This window comes from Anser cygnoides, chromosome 1 (genome assembly GCF_040182565.1).
Source record: "Anser cygnoides isolate HZ-2024a breed goose chromosome 1, Taihu_goose_T2T_genome, whole genome shotgun sequence".
In the NCBI taxonomy this organism is placed as follows: Eukaryota; Metazoa; Chordata; class Aves; order Anseriformes; family Anatidae; genus Anser; species Anser cygnoides.
The window spans coordinates 183092951-183118171 of record NC_089873.1 but is presented as its reverse complement, the minus strand read 5'-3'; the positions used below and the strand labels follow the sequence as shown (position 1 = coordinate 183118171).

The 25221-nt window shown below is 46.0% G+C and overlaps 1 protein-coding gene across 1 annotated transcript; it reads right to left on the bottom strand.

Moving 5' to 3' along the window:
• Nucleotides 1–1380: 1380 nt before the first annotated feature.
• On the bottom strand, nt 1381–16433 carry CDADC1 (cytidine and dCMP deaminase domain containing 1). The gene is made up of 9 exons (XM_066988954.1): nt 16285–16433; nt 13280–13374; nt 11570–11747; nt 10183–10761; nt 8687–8736; nt 7468–7637; nt 6716–6905; nt 5991–6051; nt 1381–4672 (listed from the first exon to the last, which is right to left on the bottom strand). The coding sequence occupies exons 1-9, from the start codon at nt 16412–16414 to the stop codon at nt 4599–4601; spliced, it is 1527 nt and encodes a 508-aa protein (XP_066845055.1). The 5' UTR covers nt 16415–16433; the 3' UTR covers nt 1381–4598.
• Between the last annotated feature and the right edge of the window lie 8788 nt (nt 16434–25221).

The following is a 25221-nucleotide window of genomic DNA, read 5'->3' as shown; positions in this document are numbered from 1 at the left end:
AATGCATGGCAAAGCACCGCCCGCCCCCCTACCGGGCAGGGCCGCTGCCGGTGCCCGCAGAGCCGCAGCCCTGGCCGGGCTCCGGGCCCCGGGCTCACCGCGCTCCGTGGCCCCGCGGACGCTGCCCTCTGCTGGCTGCGCCGGGCACTGCGCCCTCCTGCGGCTGAATTGCTGCCGGAGATGAGCCTGAGCTCTTTTTGTAGTAGCCAAGGCCAAACGGCAACAGCTTAGAGAAAGGGAAGCAGGTTTAGGAGGTGTTGCTGAGCTGGGCTTGCTGAGCCAGGCAGGGAATTGGCGGAGCAACTCCTTGCTGCTGCAGGGTTCGTCTCCAACATGCCCCAGAGGCATACACAAGTGCTCTGAGTTTCTAGGGAGTGTTTTGTCACGCCTGGAGTCATAAAGTCGTGAAGGTGCCCCTGCTGTTAGGGGAAGGCTGGTTCCAGTGGAAGATGCTACCAGAGAACAGACCCGCAGAGCATTCTGCCTGATACCTAAAAACACTTAGGACTAGGTGCTGACCATGCCCGTGTGTATGGCACGCAGAACTGGCACTTCAGCAGATAGCTAAACAGGTCTGGGGAAACAGAGGGATCCCAAAGAAGATCAGTGAAGTGTTTGACAACAATTCTCCGCAATTACCTTTCCCTGCAGACTGGAGTTGGGGTCTGCCTATGTGGCACTGTGACCGTCTTCATTAACGAGACGATAATTTGAATCTGTTAGAGATCAGCAAACACCATCTGCCTTCTTTGCTTTTCTAGTCTCTAAGCAATGTCGCTTACTGAATCTAACAAATTAAAGCCAAACACGTTCTATTTAAAGCCTGGTTCACAGGCGGAATAGCTAAAACAGAAATCTGTTGAGGAGCACAGAGGTTTTCAGAACAGTCCCCGCATTAAACACGGCTCTGGGCAGCCTGTGCCACTGCCAGCCCTGCTGACCATGTCCCACCAGCCGCTCACTGTGTGTCTACGGCAGTGCTGCCGTGCGTGGCCCTGGGGCATGAGCCAGGCTTGGAGCTCATCAAGTAGACTCAGGCAGGAGGTGCTGCAGGGACCTGTTGTGCTTCTGGATGGTCAGAGCTATGCCCACTTCCATCCCTTCCAGCCAAGTGACTCCCTGAGGCAGCTCTCACTCTCCCAAGCATGGAATTAACATCCATTAATGCTTGTGGGGCCATGGGAAGGGACCCCAGCCGTTCCCCGGGGCTGGCAGGAGGCAGGCTGAGGCTGAGACAAAGTCTCCAGGCAGAGCAGAGGGTGGCGATGCAGCTCCGCAAACAGCTGCGACTGCAGGAGCAAGGACAGCGCCCGGCCAGTAAAGGGCGTGCGTATTTCGAAGCACTCTGTAGCATTTCTAATAAACCAAAGCACTTAAAAATACACTTCAGTACTTACTGAATTTATTAGCTGAAAACATGTTTTGCTGTAAGGCAAATAATTAACAGAGAAGCTCTGTAATTCTCAGTCTAGAAGCCAAATTACTACTGGTGGTTAATACCTGCGATTGAAATGACTGCTCCAGCATGGATGGAAGAGACCCAAAATGCATATCGAAATTTCATACGTATATATAAAATATATAAATTCTACGTTTCGTAATTTTAAATACAGTTTTCTTTTTAAGTACGAAACAAACACGCTAGAGTTCATTTGCAAAATAAGCACTGCAGGAGATGCCCAGTCTTTCCGTGCTCCTCTCGGGTAAGCAGATGACATGCACGGCAGCGCCTACGGAGTCTGGGGGCTGTGAGAAACCCCATTCACATTCTTCCTAGTGGTCAGGATAAAGACACTACTTTGCAATTCCAGCAAGAAGTAAAGAAGTAGTGTTACACCGATAATCAGAGAAATTTGTGAACTTCTGGACGAATTTGTAGAAAGATGGCATGACAGACAGTCCGTCTTCCGAGCCTTCAGCCCTAAAAGCAATTCCAAGTTTCACAGGAAGCTTTGTACAAAAATACCTTTTTAAAAAAATCAATAAAAAGTAAAGGTAAAATCTTAACTCCTCATGAAGTACAGACCACCAGCAGCATTCGCTGCAGTGTAGTTATTTAATGTGATGTGCGATATTTGATGCATATCTTGATTTACCTCTCCTTGTACCCAGGCCACCTACAACCTTTTGGGGACTTTTCAATTTCAGCTTTTCCTGCACAGATACAGATTTCTTTACCTATTTTGATACCAGCTGACTGATCAGTATAAACATGAAGGGGCCTTAAATCTGCACTGTTTTTTCCCCTGCTTCTACCTCAAGTAGAAAAGCACTACCAATGGATTACAGAAACATGGTTTCGGGGGATAGGGTGGATTTTTTACTTTAATCTGGACAGTGTTCTTCCAATCTGTAGGAAGAGCCAAGAGTAATTACTCTAACACAAGATGCTTACAAGAAGTGGAAAGAAAAAATATGCCAAAGTAAAATATTCATGATTTAAAACAGACTATAAAGACAATCTTGCTTATGAAACACCAACAATACCCAACTTTAACCTCATATGGAAGTTGCAAGGAATGGAAATATATTCCTTGATGAGAGGAAAAAAAAAAAAAAAACAAACAACTAGAGCTATCTCTGAGGTTTGTACAACACCCAGAACAGTAACTTAATCCCCGGTCTGAAAACTGCATCTACACTGCACTCCGAATCTGATAGGTGAGGCACAGACCTCTTGCAGCTAGATCTGCTGGCCCTAAACTAAGTTCAGGATCCCAGTTCCGCACTCTAGACCAGAAGACCTGGTGGTAATTCAGTTCTAGTGAAGCAGCAGTTCAGTTACTTCCTCATGAGCTACTGTGCAAATGCACTTTTTTTCAGGGTGATGCAAAAAACAGATTTCACCATCCTTCCTTTGGTTGACGAACAGGGTTGTATTTTCCTCCCTCCTTCACTAGCGCTATCTGCTCCTGGGGAATGAAGCTGTACGCACCCTGCTTAGCAGGGCAGCAGTGGTGCAGGTCAAACACTTGCCCGGTGAGATTTCTGCTGCTAACGTGGCATGCACCTCACTCTTCCAGCAGCTGGAGAGTCGTCTTCAGTTTAACTAGACTGAGGGAAACAGCAGCTTCTCCAGCTTCAGTGAGAGCGAATTGTCATGGTGGTAAGAGGATATAAGCACTGCCCTGTTCTGGTATGAAGTTATAACGTGGGCCGTGAGGAATCACAGCTGCTTGGTGCAGTTCCAAGCACCAAGAATTGTACCTTAAAATACGGAAGCAGTAGCCAGACTGGGTGCAAGCAAACTACCTATTATTAATGCCACGTTAATGCCACTTTGCACACTGTCTAATCACAGCTTTGCTATCCAAAGCCTACAAGTAAAAACAGAAACTATAGCAGCATCTTAGAACATGATTCCCCTTTCAGGGTTTTGAGGAGGGCAACAAAGAAAGACAAGACGTGTGGAAGAACTGGGAAGAATCTGTTTGCACGTCCTACCAGTAGCAGCATGAAAGAGGTTTAAGGCATTTGTACTTGAGAGCTCAGCAGAGGAGTGAACAGAAAGTCTTGGTACACCTGCTACAGCAGCTAGAGGTCACATTCAAAGCAGCAAACAGCTGAGAGTAGGGAGAGCGACCTCTCAAAAGGTTCTAGGGGGAAAAACTCCCTATTCCAGTTACCTGTCCCCTACCCAGCACTCCCTCAAAAGTAGCAACAACACGAGACTGCATGAAACCAGCTGTTTTAACATCATGTCGACAGCAAAGAGACTGGCACCTGAAAAGATTTGGCCTATTCCACTGGCACAGATCATCCTATCTAAGAAACAACAGATCTCTGGCTCTTTATCCGCTCCTTGAGTCCTAGACGCCCATTAGAGAAGCTTAACAAAAACTAAACACCAGCAATCTTCGCATAGCACGTTGGGGCCAGTGATACACGTACAGCCAAAATCTTTCAGGCCTGTATCCAGAAGCTGAGAAAAAGCAAACCTAGTCTAGGTCTAGATTAATTCAGATGGGATGCACTTGAGGAAGCACACAGAACACACAGCAGCAGCACAAGTACCACAGAACAAACCAGCCGTGCTGCTATGGTAGCTGGAAGAAGTTATGTTTGAGAGATGAGCTTAATCTCCAAATCACTCATCTAGCAACCATCTCCATCCCGGTGGCAGTGTCTCCACCATACAAGCAGACTGAGAAGCAAAAGCCACTTTCAGGGACTAGGAATAATTACTAGCAATGATTTATCTACCATTTGCTAGGAGATTCCCTTGAGTACTCTACTTATTTCTGCATTCTGATAACCCAGAACGTAGAAATTCATTCCCTCAATCCATACACCAAGCAAGGAGATACTCTTTTATTACTCCTCTGACCTACCACCAATGAACCTTCAGTATTTTTTTATGCATTAACAATGATTTGCCACCCAATTACTTTCATAGAAAATACAAGCAGCATTTTTTCCCCAGGAACTTCTAAATTAAAAAGACCTTCGGGTAATTCTGTAAAACATTTAAGACATCATAAATAAACTTATTCTAAAAATCACCTTCCAAACAATAAATAAAACTCTTCATTATATGAAAGTGCAAACAGGCTGCATTATAAAAAATAAAGAGCAAGACTGCAGAAGTGCTTAATTATTCAATAGTGACCAAGACACAGTTTCTTGTTTTGGTGCTGCTGGTCATCTACTGATTTTGTTTTCTGGACCCCATCTAAAGAAAAAAGAAAAGGTAAAATGTTAATACAACAGTAAGCATAGTCTAAATACTCAACAGGTACAGGCACACTGGAATGACACTGGGTGGGGGCAGGAGAGTTTGTCTTCCTCCCCATATAGGGATCACGCAATAATCATAGCAAGAGAAACATATTACAGAAAGAGAGCAAATTAAAACAGTTTAGTGTTGAAAATGCGAGCATACCATCCTAAAGAAAACATTGTTAGAAAAATGAACCCTGCTAAAGGTTGTCAAACAGAAGTGCCACAGGATGAATCTTTCTCCAGCTGAAAACCATTAGCAGAGGGAGGGACAAACACGCCCTGACATTAGGCAGTTATTACTAATGCCATAAACACTACCCTGAACCCTTCCCTCCCCATTCCTTGCCGTGACCCATAAGGAAATAGCTAACAAAAAGACTTCTCCACTAATCTAGCTCACTACTTTAGGAATTAGCTTCTAGGTTGTGGCTATTCACGTGCTACAAAAACCACCTGCAGTCTTGTTTATGCTCCCAGCATGGTACTCAATGCTTCGAGCAACTGCCAGCTCCCTATCTTTATGCTCCACATCTTTCTGCTTGAGGCACAAAAATTATTTAGCTTGTTTTTCCACATTACTTTCCCCTCTGACTGAGAAACATTTTAAGGACTGGTGGCTGGCAGTTGGTGCAAGTGGTAGGCCCCTTCTGTAGCACAAAAAGGCCTCAGTGTACCTCTCATCTAAAGTGTTTTCAGAAGGTGTCAGCTCCAGTTCTAAGGGGTGTAGGTAGACAAGGATTTTTTGACCTGTGCCCCAGCTACCATCAAAACTAATGAAACTGAAGGAAAAAAAATATATTTATATATATATAATTATTCACTGGAAAACATTGGTGTAGATTCTGCTTCATAATAAGATAAGCACTGGAATGTCCTGCACAACATATTTAAATGACTTAGAAGAGTCCAACTCCTCTTAAAAAAAAAAAAGCACACCAAGTCCCTTAAAGTCTTCATAGAAAACAATATAAAACATGATAAAGTAGTCTGAAATGATCTAAGTGCAAAAGAGCATATTGCTGTTCTTAATAATAGCATTACAAGATTTTGTAACACATACGAGTGCCAAGCATTTGCTAAAACAAGCTCATATTTTTAACTTACCATTAGTAAGTTCAAAAAGTATTTTCAAAAAGTTCAGAGAAGTGTTCACAGCAAAATTTAACTAACTGAAATCAATCCCCAGAGGAATTCAGGTTTGTTTAAAACTTGATCTCACTTACTATTTCAGTCATAAAACACATTAATGAAAAAAAAAACACACTTACTCTCCCTGGTCATGGGATCGTGGAATTCAAGGGCATTAGTGTGAAATGGATTTAGTTGCCACTGGTAAAAGAAGAAGAAAAAGTTTACTTATTCCAGAAGACAGATGAAAGAGCAAGGGGAGAAAGAAGTACCCTCCAGCCCTCCACTGTATGAGGCGAGGAAAGAAGGGTGCCCCCTCAAACACGTGCTTCCTTTGAGGATAGAAAGCTATTAAGGGATGCAGGGCCATTTATTCCCTTGAGAAGGGGAAGCAAGCCAACAGCGCTGCAGCTTGTCATGGTGAGCACCTTGAGCGCAGGTGCACTTGTCCACCTTCAAAACCCACCACAGCTCTTTGAGGAACTGCTGGAAAGGCCTATGAAAGCACACAGCAATCTCCCACACCAGCTGCCGGTCTGTGACAGGGGGCTCGAGGAGAGTTGAGAGGAGAGGAGAGGAGAGGAGAGGGGGCACTTCAGAGTGTTAAGACACCGTGTCAATCAGCAGCAACAAGTCAGAGGGCAATCTGGAAGGAAATTACATCCCAGAAAACAGGTGCACTCGGCCTCGCCATCTGGCAGATGGCACACCACTCCTCCCAAGAGGCATGCCAGAGCAACCTCTCGATTCCACTCGCACATGATTCAGCAGCACAAGGAAACACTCCCCCACCCTGGCTCCAGACGACTGCTCCCGCTGCCCTCCCTCCCTATATTTTTAGAATATAGTACATCGAGACACTTACGGTAAATTTGCTTACACCCTCAAGTTCACCAAACTTCATATACGATATGTCTGCTTTCTTTTTGCCAGCATCAACATCTCCTGCGTAGATTTGCTTGATACCAGCCCCTTTGATTAAAGGGACACATTCATCGCAAGGACATTTTGTGACAAATATCATGCTTCTCTCATCTGGCTTTATTTCTCGGCACCTACAAGCAGCCAGAAAACAGAATTTCAGAATTTACCTCTTGAGAGTTTTGAATGGTGACAACGGGAACAAGTAAAGAAGTGTTGTGTTAATATCTACACACAGAAGCAGCTTATTCGTGGTCATGTGTGTGGGTATACAATGACATCTGGTTCGGTTTTACTATCAGTGAATGAAACACCCCTCTGATGTTTCCATGCATATCTCGTATCATGTTGGAAGCCTCAACAACTGCCACGCTTCCATATTTCAGTTTATAGCATGGTCATAGCAGGAACCAGACGCAGTGACTTGCATCTGAAAGATAGCTGCCACATATTGAGTATGTGAATATCCTTTTGTGAATCATCACAGTGAATATCCTTTTGAAACCAAGTTCACTCGGATTCTGTCTGCAGAAACCCCAGAGCTGACTGTGTCTGTGCACATCCAAGTTCTGCATCATAGGCATAAAACAAAACTGTGACCACAATCCACACTTAATTCCATGACAAAAGCACGATGTCGTTGTGATAGTTTCTGAACTGTTTCTTTCTTTTCTGTTGTAAAATTAAACCCGTTACCTGAACGTCAAGGCGTTCTGCTCAGCGTGTATAATGTATCTGAACTTTCTGATCTCCCGATCTTTTTGTTTATCGTCCATGTGTGGAAAATCGGCATATTCAGATCCAGCAGGAAAGGCGTTGTAACCACAGCCTACAAAATACATTGCTCCTGTTCCGTCACAGCTTCTCTGCAACAGCAAGCAAATCATCATTTTTGGTGACGTCTAAACCGAGTACTAAGTCAAAGTGTTGTGCAATACATGCTTTCACATTTTGTTTAGTATGCAAATATTATCAGTTCATGCCAAGCTACAGCCGTTAAAAGAAAACTCAGCTCCTGCTAACTGCTCCATGTCTGCATGGAGCTTTTCCATCAAGCTCCACAGGAGCCACGCAGGCAAACTGCAACACCCCGGACAACACGCTGCACCAGGCGTTCCTTTTATCAAGGAACAAAAGTCTGAAGGATTTAGTCATTAAGACTCTGCAATGTGCAAAATTAAAGAAAGGTGGAGCTAGTCCCTGATGTGCCAGGGACTGTTTCACCTGCCTCTGAACAGATGCAGTGACCAGTGGGCCGACAAAGTAGCAAGGTAGCAATCAGTGATTGAAATAAGAACAAGAAACAAAACTGCAATAAGCACTTGATGACTGAAGTGGTAAAAAAACAAGACGTTAGAAGAGTAGGTTGCAGTTCCATGAAGAATGAGGCTTCCTGGACTGGTAACATGAGTAATGAGAGACAAAAAGAAATAAAATTGATATACTTAGATGGGAAAAAGCACTTTAATGGTATTTGCAGAAAAATATCACTTTGATTCAAAAGGGAACCTGCTGAAGTCAGTACAGCAGTTCAACTGCAACAAATATCCCCGGGCTACGATTGCTCTGAGACCTCTCCAAAAGAGGAGAGTAGACAGCTGGGAAAAAACTTCATAGCTGGAACACCTGGAGTATTTGACAACTAGGGAAGCAAGCACACCAAAAAGACAGGCAGAAACACTGTGGCAGGGTTTTCTTTCTGCGCTACTTTATCGCTCTCCTTCATCTTGACAGCATAGCAGTGAAAAGTCTTTAACGCAGTTACCAAACAACAAGGAGGGCAAGCTTTCTATAGCACCCTACATGTATGCGAGTTTATACACAGGTGCATTTTTCAGAATAAAATAACAAGCTCAAAGCAGATACAAGTGTATGAATGATGGGTGCAAGAAGAGGCACCTCGTTCAATACTTACTGATTTTTCTTCTGCCCAAATAATAGCTCCAACTCCTGTTTTATGATCCTCTAAAACACAACATTTTAGCAGTGAGTAACAAATAAGGTACTTCTAAGTTATGTACACATTAATATATGATATCCTAGAGTAAGGAATTACATTCATTGTTTTGTGGACAGGAGAAAAGAGTGCAGAAAGACTGAGAGCTTCAAAGTCATACGAGTCTACTGGAAATGCTGGGTGTGCTCTAAGTGCAAGGCCAGCCTTTCTAAGGCTATGCCAAGTACATTTGTCCACAAATGCTGAGCAGCAACCAATACGTATTTATCAGATCAGAAAATGTGCCAAGAATATATGCAGACAGGCACAATGATCCGAGATGGAAACCCAATAAAACCATTTCTCATATTTATTACTTAATTGCTGCCACTCCCTACATTTATGGTTCCCTAGTCTGAACTTGTATCAAAATTAGTTTTATTTTATACCCAATTCAGAGACAAAATGTTAACACTCAGATTTTTGGGGGATGTTTCCTATCACTACCATGGGAAAACTGTAACAGAACTTTCCTTTATGTGACTTGGAAGATTTTTATGGATCTTGTAAACCTTCCCCAGTCGCTATTAAGGAGAGTCTTGACCAGTTAAAAGAGCATATCAAGGTCAAAAAAATATTTCAGGCTTCTCGTGATGAATACTGTAGATTACACTGTTTCAATTAACAATTTTCCATTACCCTTGGTATCACTACCACACACAATCACTCAAAAAGGGTCTTCTCCTGCCAAATACAGGTTTTATGAGGGCTGACTTTATTTATACTCTACATACGTATTAGTTATTGATGTATAGTAACCCAGCATAGAAAATATCTTTTGATCTTGTTTTTGTTACATGCATCTGCAGGGTTGTTACTGATTTTAATTTCACAGAGAATTAGTGCTTCATTACAGGATTAATGTGGAATAAGAGTTTGCTCAAAAAACAGACTTGAGTCCAGGATGAAAAGCAGAGATAAAACTGAAGTTTGCTGCACCAAGGTACTCAACAGGTACTCAAGGTACTCAAGCTTTGTCAGTCTATCTTGGTCTACATGCAACAACAGCTGTACAAAAACCTCTTCTTTTCTGAAGTGTACGTAATATGCTTAAACTTTGGGGACTTACTTAATAACAGAAGCATCTTGTGAAACGTCTGTAAAAAGAGCTACTTAAAGAAGAATTTAAAAGTCACTGTGTTGCATTTTCAGATAGGCGTTGGCAGGCTTTGCTAGTGGGTATGTGAGATACCTGCATTGATTTTCTCTTGGAAAAGCTCTGTGCTTTCACACACAGTACTATGTTCCCCTGTGGAGTTTCTACTACTACTGCTGCTCTTGTCTCACAGGTGGAGGAATGTAAGTACACATCAATTCAGCAGCTTGCTCAAGGAAGTATTTGGATGAAACAAGACTGAAATCAGGAACTCACTACTCACAAGACCTGTTCCTCTTCCACTATCGTATCAACTCACCTGTCCGGTACGCGAGTAATCGGGCTTGTACCATACAGTGCCTTGCAATTTCCTGGGGCAAACCCTGATGGTACGTTTCATTTGTTGGCTGTGATTCACTGCTGTAAAACCCAAAGCAACCAAAGACAGGGACGCTGGCAGCCACTGTGGCCAAGACCAAGACAAGATCCTTCATATTTTGCCTAAGATTGCTGAAGTAGGGATTTTCACAGAGGTTCTCCAGTCCTATTGTCATCAGTATTTGCTTGTGCGTTTCCTCATTTGAAATTAGGAATAAACTTTCATACTCCTTTATTTTCTCTTGCCTACATGCGGTATAAAAGTCGGTATTAAAGTCAGGCTGAGATTTTGCTATTTTTTGAATAAAATCAAACTTGGTGGAAGTTTCTTCAATGAACTGCACCATGTAGCATACTAAGGGCTGAAGCAGCACACACACCCGAGCACGACTATTTGACTTGAGTCGTTCCACTGCTTTGGCATCTAGCTTTGCATCATCAGTCGTCATGGGATTGGAAGCCTCATTCTGCAAGCTGATTTCAGGATCTGCAGGCCAGTAGGAAATCCTGTTCACCCCAGCTGCAAGAGCAAAAGGAGCCATTTAAGTACAGTGCAACACAAACCTCGTATACAACACACTATTGCCTAACCCTCTTTTTACTCCTTCAAGACCCCAAGTGGTGCTTAAGGTGTGTCTGGACAGTAAGAATTCTAGCAGACGTCAGTGTCAAGAGCTTATCCAACTTGATAATCAGGCCATAGACAAAAATTGGAATTTAAGTTCTAACATCTTTGTGGCAGCCTAAGTTTATGTCTTGCCTACAACAGATACATTACCACCATGCACAAAAAGTTAGCACTAATAGAAGCTGCTTCTGAGATTCAAACCCAAAACTTACAGATGGGCTGTACCAGAAGATCCCATTTCAGGAAGAGAATTATATGACCTGTCTTCATCTCACTTGGAAAAAAGGAAGCCTTAAAGTAGTTCCCGTGATTTCTGCTCAAAAATACTGTGTTGCCACTAACAAGCAATGAGAGGGCAAAGAAAAAAATGCAGCAATCTCTAGTCATCAGACTTAGGGTTGTTCTTGGAAAGTAGAACAGGTGTGTGAGAATCTCCATGCTGCATCCCACAGGAGAGAGAACCATCACCAATGTTAGTTGCACAAAGAAATGGGGTCTCATTAGCAAACACTTGGTACCTTGACCTTCAGGAAACGCACATTCAATACCGTTTTCAGACCTGTGGCAAGTATCAGCGCAGGCTTACACAAGTTAGCAATCAGCACTCACATCTGTGACAATCCAAAGAGAAAACAGGCTTTCTGATACCACCAATCACAAGCATAACTTTTTCTCCTACTATACGGCAGTCCTTGCTTACCATTTACAATCATTTTTAAACAAGTCGAACACGGTTTTCTGGAAAAATAAAGATCACAGTTTTTAAGTCTTGATCCGTGTTTAATAAGTGCAATCTGGCCAGCGTGCAAGTCTGTACTGGAACAATGAAGACCAATAATTGTCATGTTTTTCACCACAACTAGACCACTCTTCTTTACCTACAGAAAAAATGCATTACTATTATTATTATAATTATAATTATTATTTATTAGCATCAAGCCCACTGAGATATTACAGCTCTTCCTTGGGTAATTCTAATCGACCAGGAACAGAGCATACTCCTCTTCAGTACAAATTTGATATGAATCATTAAATAAATCTGTTATATTTTCACTAAACAGTGGTGGTTCCTACATGTGTCTTTTAATACCTGAGTGCTGCGCCCCTGCCAAACTTCATATCAAGACCTGTTGCGAATTTCTGAATTTTTTGATCATTGTTTTGCCCAATACAAAACCCAGGAGATGCACAGAAAATTCTTTCAACTATAACTGAAAGCCCCTCTGAATCGTTCAGCATCTAAAAGTGTTGATGAATTTAAATTCTTTCTTAACCTTGATCATCCTGGGATCCAGTTGCTTTATTTCGGCCTCTTTCATTTATAGAAATAAATCACGGTTCTAAAGAAGTTTCCATGGAAAAAGTCTGCATATCACAGACAAGAGCTCTTACATCTGGATTCCCATGTACTGTGAGGAAACTGAACACTGGCTAGTTTGATGAAGCTGGTGAAACAGATCTCATTATGTAATCCAGCTGCTACCAGAACACTTGTCTGTAAATTATTCAATTTCTTTGCAGTTACAGAGATGAGGCTGTACCAAAGCCCTACATATAACCCATGTGCCATTCCTAACTGAATTACTAAATTTGAAACTGCATTTGAAGTCTGTATAGTGTTCATCTTTCCCTCTTTCACAAAGACAGCAATCTAGTCTGGGACATACAATACTAAACTCTGAAAATTAGGTCTAATTGTCACTCAGATTATTTTCCTGTCTTTTCTTGTCCTGGTTGATATATGTGCGATGGATCCTAGCACATGGGTCTGCTCTGCATGAAGTAGTAATCGCTTTAAAGAACATCATACGAACTCTGATTACAAATGGAGACACCCTGTTCCAGCACACTCTGAAAACACCCCTGTACTTTGACACTCAACTGGCAGCTACGTATAAGACCCATTCTCAAGGATGATTTCTTTTGTCACTAATGTAGTTACCTGAAAGTTCTTATCAGCAACTGTTTCAGAGAGTACTGTGCACCTCCACTGCATAAGAAAACTCTTCTACAATCATCAACACGGTCATTTTAAAGATTCTCTCTACACCAGAAGCCACACTGATCTTAAAGTTACAATTAGTGTAAAGTAGGAAATGCACAGTATATACCATGTTTTTGTCGCAATGCCTTTCGAAGGTGACCAGCAGCTTTTACTGCTTGCTTCATCTGTTGGGAATAGATCTTGCCTTCCAATTAATTTTTCAAAAATAAAATGCTATTTAACCGTTTTGCTATTTTTCTCCCTATACTGGATTCTCTTCTAATTCTAAGAAATATTTGAAAAAAACTTTATCAGCTTTTTTTTTTTCTTTCACTGATAATGCAAAGAGCCATTTAGTTAACTCACTGCAGGAGCTGTTAGCATCTGTTCAGAAAGACCAATTCACAGTAAGCTTTGACATTTTACCTGTGACTTCTTCTGTTGTTCGGCTGAAGGAAAGAGCTCCATCCAGAGACTGAACAAAGTAAAAAGATTGACCTTAGAAAGCCTTGGTATTTGACCTGTCATTAGAAGAAAAAAATAGTATTTATTAAAGAGTATAAAGAAAATCGACGTTGTTTTAATGACTAAGATACACAAGGGATGCTGTAGAGATGTCAGCAACCCTTCCAAGGTGGCACACCAGATTCCACGTTTCCTTCCTAGGTTAGGGGATACGTATGCCAGGAAGAATACAACCAGAGCTAGAAGAGGCAAGATGTGACCAGGCAGCTGAGCAGTATCTTGCCTCTCTTTACCTTTAAGTTCTGAGATCCTAGTTCTTTCAGAAACGTCCAAGCTTCTAGAAAGGAAAAACAAAACTGGCACAAGTTCTATGTTTTAAAAACCCCCTCACTTTTCGTAACCTAAACATTCAACTTCCCATTCTGTGAAATGATATAGAAGTGTTATAAACCAACATGCAGCAAGACTTTGTTTACAATGAGGACTCTCATCATCTTCAGGGTCTTAATATATACTTCTCACAACCGCCAACATGTTCTAACTGAGCTGGTAGGTAAACCAAAACCTTTCCACAGACACAAATAAAAGTTTTGAACAATATTTTCCACCTCAGCTACTACAGAAGCTATTTTATCAGCTGCTTCTGCTATTACAACATCCAAACCCACATTGTCAGGAGGGCAGATGTCAACCCAGGAAGCTTGCACCTGGATGCAGAGATCATATTTGTATGACAAGAGGAAGTTGAGAAACTTTCACTGTAATTCAGTGAGTTAATTCTACTTGCAAGCAAAGAGCAAAAACCAAAGATCAGAGCCCACATAACTTAATGTACCCAAGTGATTCACACATGCTGACAGAAATCTGAGACTGATCTTGTGATTCAACTTTGGTCTCACCACACAGAGAACAAAAACATCCAAGCACCATCATGATCTTACACTGACATCCTCTGCAAGAGCGGACGAGGCTTTGTGTAATCTTTCAGGTATACCAGTTACGGAGAAACCCGCTTCTCAATTTTTACGGTCTGCTTAAATTTGGGTTAGATTTTTACGATAAAAATAAACCTATTACTCAGGCTGTCACTTCTAACTGAATAACCAGAGAGGCAGCAGAGAACCCTATCTAAGGCCACTGACCACGTTGTGCTATTTTGGATCGCACCTACTCAAAATGGGGACGGTGCCCTGAGAGGCCCAGCACCCAGCACTACCGAGCGTCCCACAAACAGAGGAGGATGCACTGCATGGCTCACTAACACACCATAAAGCTGGCATGCCTCACGCTTGGCAAGAAGTTAATTAAGTCTTTGAAAACGCTCCAGTGCCTGTTCCAGGGGTGCGTACGGAGGGCTGTAATGAGCACACATTCCTCCATGGGTCTCACGGGTGCTGCCTGATAACGGTATCATTTTTATTTGTACCCTTTCCCACAAATGTTAGTGGCGTTTTTGCAAAAGAGGAAAAGGCAGATGCAAGAACAGAATGAAAGGAAAACATTTACTGAAGTACTTCTAGCAGTATGGAAGAGATATAATCAGATACTAAGACTGTTTTGGTGGAGGAGAGGGTTAATTTAATGATATGGCTGTGAACCCAAACATTTAGGGCAGCAGACACCATATGCAACCCATGACAGGAACACCACTTTCAGACGGTATTTCTGCAGCATTTTCTCACGCAGAAGGGAGAACAAAACTCCTCGGGATTTTAGAAAGCAGACCGAGTCCTGTCAGCAGCACCATCCGATGCCATGCTGCCTCCTTAGGCTGCATGGCTCTGCTGTCCCACCGTGCACAAACACTGCAAGGGGCGCCTGGCCAGCCCCATCAGGCACACTCGCTAGCAAGGTGCACGTGAAGATTTGTCCTCGCTTGTACTAAAAACAAACACTTAAGTCTGCCAGCCGCATTTAAACAAGCATATTTTGTTTTCTTAAATGGATATTTGAGTTCATTCTTGTTGCAAGCTACAACAAGCGGCACTATTCATGTCAACTCACATGTCTACCATCAGGATTTCTAAAACGGATTACAATTCACCAGACACAGTAGATTTTAAATAAAATACAATGGAAACAAGTCTGAACCATTGTTTGGTTTTTTTTTGGACCTAGTTTGAGTGTGACAAGTTGTACACAAGGGAAACAAACTGAGGAATGTGCTGGTTCACCTCCCTGTTGTGAAACAATGTAAACATATAATGAGAACCAGGAGGATATTGTGATGGAAAAGCAACGAACTGTGGTCACAGTTATCATGGAAACATCTTCACGTCTTTATTCATTTACATAGCTAAAGGTTCCCTGAAGTTCAACAGAGTGAAGAGAAGGTTGATTAAAGCGGCCTGGAAACTTTGGGGACTTTTGATGAAGGTAGCAGGTACCTTTGGGGACTTTTGATGAAGGTAGCAGGTACCTTTGGGGACTTTTGATGAAGGTAGCAGGTACCTTTGTGAACGTTTGAAGGTAAAAGAATTTAAAGCAACTACAGAGAGGCTCTGCTACTGAGCACAAAGCCAGGCGGGAAGGGCGTGCTCTTTGGAGGTGCACCAAGCCCTCGGTCCCCCACCAAGCCCCGCTCACCCCCCAGGGGTGTGATTTTACCCCTACAGGTTTGGGGGCCCGTCCCCTGAGGCACACACAGCACTCCCGAGGGGAAGCAAGCCGGGGAGGGCAGCATCAGAGACCCCACTGCTCCTGCACGGGGAGCCAGAAAGGCGCAGGGCCTCTCCCGCGGGATGCGGCTGGGCTGCAGGGCTTTATGCCGGCAGTAGGGCTTGGTGCCGGCTGCAGGGGCTATGCCAGAGCCCCGCAGCGTGGGCAGCCATTTTGCGAGCCCCCCCTCCCCGCCCGGAGCGGGGCACGAAGGCGCGCACCCCCCCCCCCCGCGGGCTGAGCCGCCGCACCGGCCCGAGAGCGGCTGCGCCCCGCCGGGGCCAGCCGAGCCGTGCAGCCCCGCTCACCGGCCATGCTGTCGGTCTGCGTGCTCGCCGCGCTCACCCGCGGCCCCCCGGCCGCCGCCTCCTCCGCTCCGTGCATCGGTGCCGGTGCCGCCCGCCCCGCCCCGCTCCGTCCCCCCCCGCCGGCCGCCATGGCCCCTCCCTCAGGGCCGCCATGGCAACCGCGGCTGACGGGCGGGCACCGCGGCTAATGGGGAGCCAGGGGCGGGACGGAGGCTGAGGGGAGGGGTGTGGTGAGAGGGGCGGTGTTGGCCCGTAACGGGTTTGTAACGTCCGAAGCGGGTTTGGGATCCTCTTGGGGATCCTCCTGGGGATCCGCATAGGGATCCCCTTGCACCCTAATAAAGGTGTCGGTGGAAAATCGTGCCAATTTTCCTCAGCAGGGCCACGTCCCTAAGCACCACGTCCAGCCTCTCCTTGAACACCCCCAGGGACGGTGACTCCACCACCTCCCTGGGCAACCCGTCCCAATGCCTGACTGCTCTTTCTGAGAAGAAATGTCTCCTCATTTCCAACCTGAACCTCCCCTGGCACAACTTGAGGCCATTCCCTCTAGTCCTGTCACTGGTTACCTGTGAGAAGAGGCCGACCCCCAGCTCCCCACACCTTCCTTGCAGGTAGTTGCAGAGAGCAATGAGGTCTGCCCTGCGCCTCCTCCAGACCAAACACCCCCAGTGCCCTCAGCCGCTCCTCACAGGACTTGTGCTCCAGGCCCTTCACCAGCTTTGTAGCCATTCTCTGGACACGCTCCAGGGCCTCGATGTCCTTCTTGTACTGAGGGGCCCAAAACTGAACACAGCATTTGAAATGCAGCCTCACCAGAGCTGAGTACAGGGGGACGATCCGGGGTTGTTACTTGGACTAACCAAGGCCCTGGAGAGAGAAGGGTCCAAAGAGAAAAAAGGGGGTTGTAACATTGATTTGAGTCCGTGACTGAGAGAGTATATCCTTCTTGGATATCAGGTACTGGTGGTATTGGGCTCCTGGAAGATGAGCTGCTTTTACAGGAGCTGCCTGCCTTTGTTCATGGGCTAACACATTAGTGGAAATTAAATTAGAATCAACCCTGACTTCGTATTTAGCATCTTTTCTATTATAGGGAAAATGACTTGTAATTAACTGGAAAACCCTTATTGATTCCAAAAGGGGCAATAGTATGTAAAAGCTTTGAAATTTTGTAACTTAATACAAGGGAGTTACTTCATTCCAAAACTGTATACATTTATAAAGAAACAGTCATTGGTTTGTGAAAGAAATGTGAATGCATCCCTGAAAGTGGTTTAGGTATCAGTTAAAAGTACGTGAAGTCATATGGTCCCAGAAGGGATATGGACACGGTCTGGAGTGAAGAAAATGAAGAGAATCAGTTATACATTGCAGTCATTACAAATTAAATAATAAAATAATTTTCCAGGAAACAACTCTCAAAGAGAAGTTGTTCAGAAGGACTTTCTGTGCAGGCTTTCAGTGTCCACGAAAGATGCCCAGACTTTTTGTCTCGTTTCTTTGAGTTAAATTTTTTTGACAATGATGTGGAGAGATGAAGAGCACATAAGGTACTGGAAAGCAAATCTATTGTATGGCTGAGGTGATGTTAATGCCCCCTAATTAGTTTACTGCTTGGGTTTTCCATTCTTTTTCTCTGGCAAAGCACGTGGGATTCAAGGGTGGAGAGTTTTTTTTTTTAATCCCTGGGAACTCTGTTAAAAATAATATTTTTTTCTTAGGAAAATCTGAAAATGCAGCTGAAGTTCCCTTTTGACCCTTCCAGGAAAGTTAAATATGGAAGCATTTAGTGGAGGTCCTTCCCCACACTGAAAATGCTGGGCCTCAACAGAGAAACAATATCACTCCATCTCAGAAGTTCATGCCTCAAAGTTTGGACTCTACCAGGGAAACTACAGCAAAAATATGGTTGCAGAAGTCCTCTCTCCCTCAAAGTTATGTTTGTGGGTACTTGTGCAAGGGCCATGTTTAGTTCCTTTGTACTTAGCACAAATGTGGCTTACTTGTAAGTGGTACTTTACCCTCTTAAGGGAATTAAGTGTTCGTGCTCTGCTGTGGAAGCAGGAGAGGGGAAGCAAGAAGAAGCCAAAGCCTGACACAATGCTTCATGCCTCTGCAAAAATAACTGCCTGCTGCCTCATCTCCCAGCATCAGGGAGCTGCTGTAAAACTTACGTTTGGGTCGTGTCTGCGTTCTAAACAACCGCGCTTATCTGGAAAACAATTTTGGCTGCCTCATCCAGCGGCCAAAATTAGAGTTTCAGAGTTCAGTGGTGTTTGTTTACCTTCGCAGGAGGCTGCCGCTCGCTGCGTGCTCGGGTGGGTCAGCCAGGCTGGAAGGAGCTCCCAGCAGCTCCCTGGCCGTGTGTGCTGCATGGCCTGGCCCCGAGTCGCAGCGAGGCGCCAGCAGTCCCCCTTCTCCAGATGCAGTGCATGAGAGGCACCACGCAGCCTGCTCTGCGGGTAGCAGGCATCTGGTGGTACTCTCCCATATGTGGACTCAAAGAAAATGTCACTACTTTGTGTTTAGATCTGATAGGTGACAGAAAGCCTGTTCCTAAAGGTTTGTCTTTCAAAACATCCTTCGGAAGCTGTCACCTCTGATCGTCATGTCACTTGGGTTCTTGGACCTCTGACATGCTTCTGTCTGTGAATAAATCATGCAATGTCTTCAGTGCTACAAAAGCATGCGATTGTCTTGTTTCACGAGCTTAAGGATTTTATTCTTCTGTCCTTCTGTGTAATAGCCACGCAATGTAACAATGTTTTCTGTGTTTCCTTGGCATTTCCTGAGCTCTTTTGCTGGGCTTTTCTGTTGCTTCTTGTATCACCACCAAAATATTTTTACACCCTCATTGTGAAAGTATCAACGGACTGAGAATCTCATTCCTCATTGCCACCTGCTTACTTATCTTTTGGAGTTGATTTGGAGAGAAAGGTTATTCCTGCATCACAGTCACCTGCTTTGCAGCTGCATCTGTGCATTACAGGCTTTAGATCCTGAAGCGTGGCTTCTTGCACTGCTGTTAACTCCCTTAATGCAGATGACATTGTACCAACCCCAGAGTCTTAGCTGTGGCGTAATTATCTACAGCGAAGATGATCATCTGTTTCAGAATTAGTAAGCAGGGAGTCCCTCAGAAGAGCATCCTGTGTTCAATTTGTGCCATTTGGGGTCTGTTTATCTCTGGTAGTTCCCTTAGGACCCTTGATTTGCCTTCCGGATTTAAAAACAACAACAATCAAACCACCACCACCGAGCCCTCCTCTTGGAAAGTTTTATCAAAGTGAGCTGTTGAACATCACAGTAACAGATACGCCCTTTGGTTCCTATAGGAGATGTCTGCTATTTGTTTGTATCGTGCAAATAGAACAAGCTTCTCTTTCATCTCCACAAGCCGTGGGGAAGGAGTTTCTGCTGGTGATACATTTTTTGACAGCTCATTAGAAGAAAGCTTTTGCGCTGCTGTCGGGCAAAACCAGATGCACCCTGCAGCCTCATCAGTCTGCTAGGGATGAAGAAATATCTGTTAATCTAATCATTAAAATTACATCAAGTAAGCAAACGACCAGGAATTAATGCCATTAATTAAAACAAGAGGAAACTAATGCCATCTAGGAAGATGGCAGTTTCTTCATGCCAATGCTTTGCTTTAAGAAGGATTTGCACGCACCTCTTAGGGGATAAGGTCTCTTCTGTGGGCAGAGACACCCGCTGCAAAGCAGCTCAGCCACGGCTCGGTGCCCCGATGGGATGTGAACCTGGGAGCTCTGGCTCTCCAGACTTATGGAGCTGAGTCCCAGACTTATGTGAGCTAATCCCACATCCCTGCCCATGCACTGGCTGTCTGCAGTAGCTGCAGATTTAGTTGCCCTGAACATACGTATTCAAGAGCTGAGGAATGAACACTTGTTGCACTGAGACATATTAACTGGCTGTGTCTTGTTTAAGCACACATTTAAGCATTCAATCTCTAGTGCTGCCTAAGGTTCCTTCAAATATTTGCGTGTGCATACACACGTGTGCACATGTGCAGCGATAAGAATGCAAGAAACTGTTGAGGCATTGCTACGGTGCCTTGAATCTGTGATGCCAACTAACACAAATTCACTTTAAGTTGCAAACACTCAGTGGTGTCCCATTAAAACGTCAGGATGGGATTTCACGTTACAAACAATGGCTCAGGAAAAGATACGAATGTGTCTTCCATAGTGGCATGGCAAGAGAAACGGCTGGGATAATGGCAAACATTTGCCAGGTGTTTAAATTATTTTAAGACGGTATTTGTATAACTCCGGTACAGATAACGGCCTGGCGACTGCACAAACAAAACCTGTATAAATAGCTTGGAAAAGACAAGTGCGTGGTACTTTTGTAGAGCAGACGCTGGAGTGTGAGCACGGGAGAGGGAGGTATCTGGAGCGTGTGGTGGCAGTGGTGGCGGCTGTGATGTTTTGCAGGACCCCTCTGGAAGCCCAACCCCGGAGATGTTTCCATGGGAAGGCGATGGGGCTTCAGCCAGCCTGACGGGGCACAAGCCAGAGACGTGGTGGCTGTGCCTGGACCACGACGGAAGGACAGTCCTTCGGATGGCTGTAAGAAGAGAACCATTTCCATCGATTTTTCCTCCATTTCCACCTGTCTAGCTGCTGTAGGGTGTTTGCAGGGAGCCGCGCCGAGGGTGCTACGGTGCTTGGTGGTTGTTACGCCTGATCCCAGCTCCTGCTGCAGGCTTTTAGCACCAGGTCTGGTTTTGAGCACGGCTGCCCAGCTGGGTACGGGGCTTGGGCACTGTCTTGTGTGCTCTCCACCTGCCCCGAGTTGGTCTCTGACCCAAATTCCCTTGCAGTCCCATTCCCCAAGCCTGGCATGGGATTTTGTTCTGTATTGTGCAGGTGACAAAGCTCGCAGTTCTGTCACGTAAATGTCTCCAGGGTGCCCAGCACAAAACCAGCACCCCTGTCTGCTTTCCCAGTCCAACTTGTGCCTGTCAAAGGCTCTGACTTGAACTTTTCCCCAATACATAACACGTCATTCTTCCTTATTATGTGATTCCTTTGACAGTTTGGTCCCATGCTTCAGTGACAAGGAGTAAAGAATTCAATTTTGTTCTCCTCGTTAGAAACAAATGCAGAATTCCTAGAGCCCCAGCTCAGATGAACTGCATTTGACATTTCCAACTGGAGACAGGCTGCTCCTCGCACGCACATGCACTTCATCAGGCAGGAAGTGTCTGAAAAGAAGGAAATGAAAAGAAAATGGAGTCTGGCCGTTACAAGCTCCTGAGAAGGGCTGTTGTTTCTCACCAACAGCTGCAAAATGGACTCTGGAGACCAACTCAGTTAGTGAAGAGAAAATACGTAGAGAGGGAACAGAGCGTTAGGGGAAGAAAGGGGTTGGAAGGGTCCCTTCGTGCAGCAGAGGGGCTCTGTTCCATGGGGCTGCCTCCCGCTGCTCTTCTGCGTTTCCCTGTGCCTTTCCCAGGCTTGTGTCAGCCGGGGCTGTTTTCAGGCAGCTCCATCCTCCCCGGATCCATTCCCATGCTCTGCAGGAGGCATCTCCCTTCACGACAAGCAGCATGGAAAGGAGCAAATGTTACTGCGTCAACCCCTTCCTTCGGCAGCTTTCTGGCAGAACGTGTGGCAGCTTCCCTCGGCCTTTCCTCAGCCATGGGAAGCTGGGACGGGCGCCCCAAGGGGATCGTGTGCTCCCTGCTGCCCTTTATTCCTCGCAGGCTCGGGGTGAAACCAAGGACCAGGTTGATTTGCTCTCGGCTGCCCCTCCGTCCTCCTCGCTGGTTGTCCAGATTCCTCTGGTTCTGTGGCTCTGCACAGCCTCCGCTTTCACGGGGTCGAAATACAGCTGGCATTTGGGGCACATTTGCACGGCACAGACAGAGAGCAGGCCTGAATTCAAATCAGGGAACAGATTTCTTTGTTAAGATGGGCAAATTCTGTCGTGCAGGAGCTACACATTTCTTGGGCATGATGCTTCCCTCCATAATTGGTTTAGCTCCAGCCTGGTCAGTGCCGGCGTCCTTGATTTTATAGCAGAAGCTAGGGGATTTTTTGTTGCTTTCAGGGACATCCTGGAATTGCTTGCAGCCTCTGCAGAGCTTTGGAGCATGGAAACATTGCAGGGCAGGCAGGTGCTGCTTGTGGAGCTTCACAAAACTAACTTAGCAGCAACGTAAGCATTTGTAGTCATGTGGTGGTTTCACACCGATGGGCAGCTCAGCACCACCTCGCTGCTCTCTCACTCCCGCTCCTCAGCAGAACGAGGAGAAAATATGGTGAAAAAAGCTCATGGCTTGAGATAAGGACAGGGAGATTGCTCACCAATTACTGTCATGAGCAAAACAGACTCAGAATAGGGAGATTAAAGTAATTTATTGCCTATCACTAACAGACTAGAGCAGTGAGAGACTAAAACCAAGCTAAAACCACCTTCCCCCCACCCACCCTCTTTTACCTCCTCCCCCTGAGCAGCACAGGGGAATGGGGGCTGCGGTCAGTCCCTGATGCTTTGTCTCCGCCGCTCCTTCACGGTCCCTCCCTGCCCCTGCTCCACGCGGGGTCCCTCCCACGGGATTCTGGCACCCCCAGACCCCTGCTCCTGCGTGGGCTCCTCTCCACGGGCTGCAGCTCCGGCCCGGGGCCTGCTCCTGCGGGGGCTCTCCATGGGCCGCAGCCTCCTCCAGGCCACATCCACCTGCTCCACCGGGGGCTCCTCCACGGGCTGCAGCGTGGAGATCTGCTCCGTGTGGGACCCATGGGCTGCAGGGGGACAGCCTGCTCCACCAGGGGCCTCTCCACAGGCCGCAGGGGAACTGCTGCTGCCTGCCTGGGGCACCTCCTGCCCTCCTGCTGCACTGACCTGGGGGCTGCAGGGCTGCTTCTCACTCCTCTCTCCCAGTTGCTGCCACATTGTTTTTTTCTTTTCTTTCTTCAATCTGCTCTCCCAGAGGCCCACCCAGCATCGCTCCCTGGCTGAGCTCTGGCCAGCAGCAGGTCCCTTTGGAGCTGGCTGGAGCTGGCTCTGATCTGACATGGGGCAGTTGCTAGACCCTTCTCACAGAGGCCACCCCTGCAGCCCGCTGCTACCAGGCCCTTACCACATAAACCCAGCACAAGTCACCTGGCACCACAGCAAAGTTTCTGGGAGCACTGATGCAGGGGTGACTTGCTTCTGTTCCGGTGACTTATTAGTGACCAATTAGTGGCCATTCCCCGGGAGGGCAGGGTTTGAGGGTGCCTGGGGTCTCACCAGCCTTCATGTGCAGCCATGCTGCTCTTTGTCACATCGGATAGCTTAAGTTCTGGAGAAACAGCAGTTACTTTTGTTGTTGGACCTTTGCTGCCTTCTGTCTCCTGCCCAGAGTGGCTGTCACCTCTGCTACAGCGATTGCTCCAGGGTGATCAGAGTGCTTCGGATAGCATCCGTACACCAGCGTTGTTTCTCCTTCCATTCCAGGTAAAGCCACCCTCTTCTCTTGCTTGCATATCTGCCCCTCTGTGCCCGGCGAGATCACGGAACAGATCCTCCTGGAAGCAATGTCGAGGCACGTGCACAACAAGGAGGGGATCCGAGACAGCCAGCACGGCTTCACCAGGGGCAAATCATGCCTGACCAACCTAGTGGCCTTCTGTAATGGGGTGGGTGCATCAGTCAAGGGAAGACCAACCAACATCATCTACCTGGAATTCTGCAAGGCCACTCAGGGTGGTGAGGCCCTGGCACAGGGTGCCCAGAGAAGCTGTGGCTGCCCCATGCCTGGAGGTGTTCAAGGCCAGGCTGGATGGGGCTTTGGGCAACCTGGTCTGGTGGGAGGTGTCCCTGCCCATGGCAGGGGGTTGGAACTGGGTGGTCTTTGAGGTCCCTTCCAACCCAAGCCGTCCTATGGTTCTATGAAGGCATTTATTGGAGGGGTGGACACACACACACACACACACACACACGTGACCTCTTCCCAACCATGCACGTGGGCTGAGGCACCAGCACTCTCCTCTGAAAAATCCCTCAGGCAGCTAAATTTCCAGTAAATGTGGACATGGGGATGGGCACCATGGGCTGCTTGGAAGCAGCATCAGCTCTCTGGGTAGCACAGAGAGCTGATTGTCAAGGAGGGAGCAAAGCCATGAAGTGCCTGAAAGTTGCAGAGAAAAGGTTTGCACCTTGGAGGAAGAATCCAGTGGAAGAATGGAAAGAGAAGGGCAAAATAATCTCAGGTAGATGCTGGTAAAATGGTCTTTACAGAAACTTTCTGGATGGGTTGCATTCATCCAGAAGAAAAGGACACATCAGGAAGCAAGACATAGCCTGAAAGAGCCTTGTAAGGTCTGGAGTTGTGCAGCTGGTTAGGAGATGTTGGAGGTGGTAAGAGGGATGCACACCTCCAGGGGCTGCAAGACACTTAAGCTGATGGTCAGAAGACATTGACTTCTGAACTGATTTAATCATGATTCATTTAATGAAGTTTATGGGTTACACTCCTCTCCGCAGGAATCCTTGTAAATGAAACACCTTGGTTTAAAGCCGACCGACAGATGTCATCAGGTGCTTCTGTTTATCTTTCATTTTTGTTACTCAGGCTTTGCATTTGAAGTCCTCGGCTTCAAATTCCACTGGGGACTGAACATGACTTTCACCTGCCTCCGCATCTGTCAAAATCCCCAGATTTCTGTGTTTTAATCCATCTTCTTCACTTCGGGGTCAAAAATTCACGTTTAAAATTTTCGCTCTGCTCACATTTCATTGCTCTTAGAGGATTCCCCGGGGGACCTGCGGGGTCTCAGAGCATTTTCACTAGGAGTGCATTCTGCCGTGATATTTCTTGACCCATCTCAATGTATGGCAACGAAGGAGTGGTAACTCAGAGACCCCTGGTGCAGGCAAGACGACCGTGCCTGTTTCCCCGTGAGACCAAAGACAGCC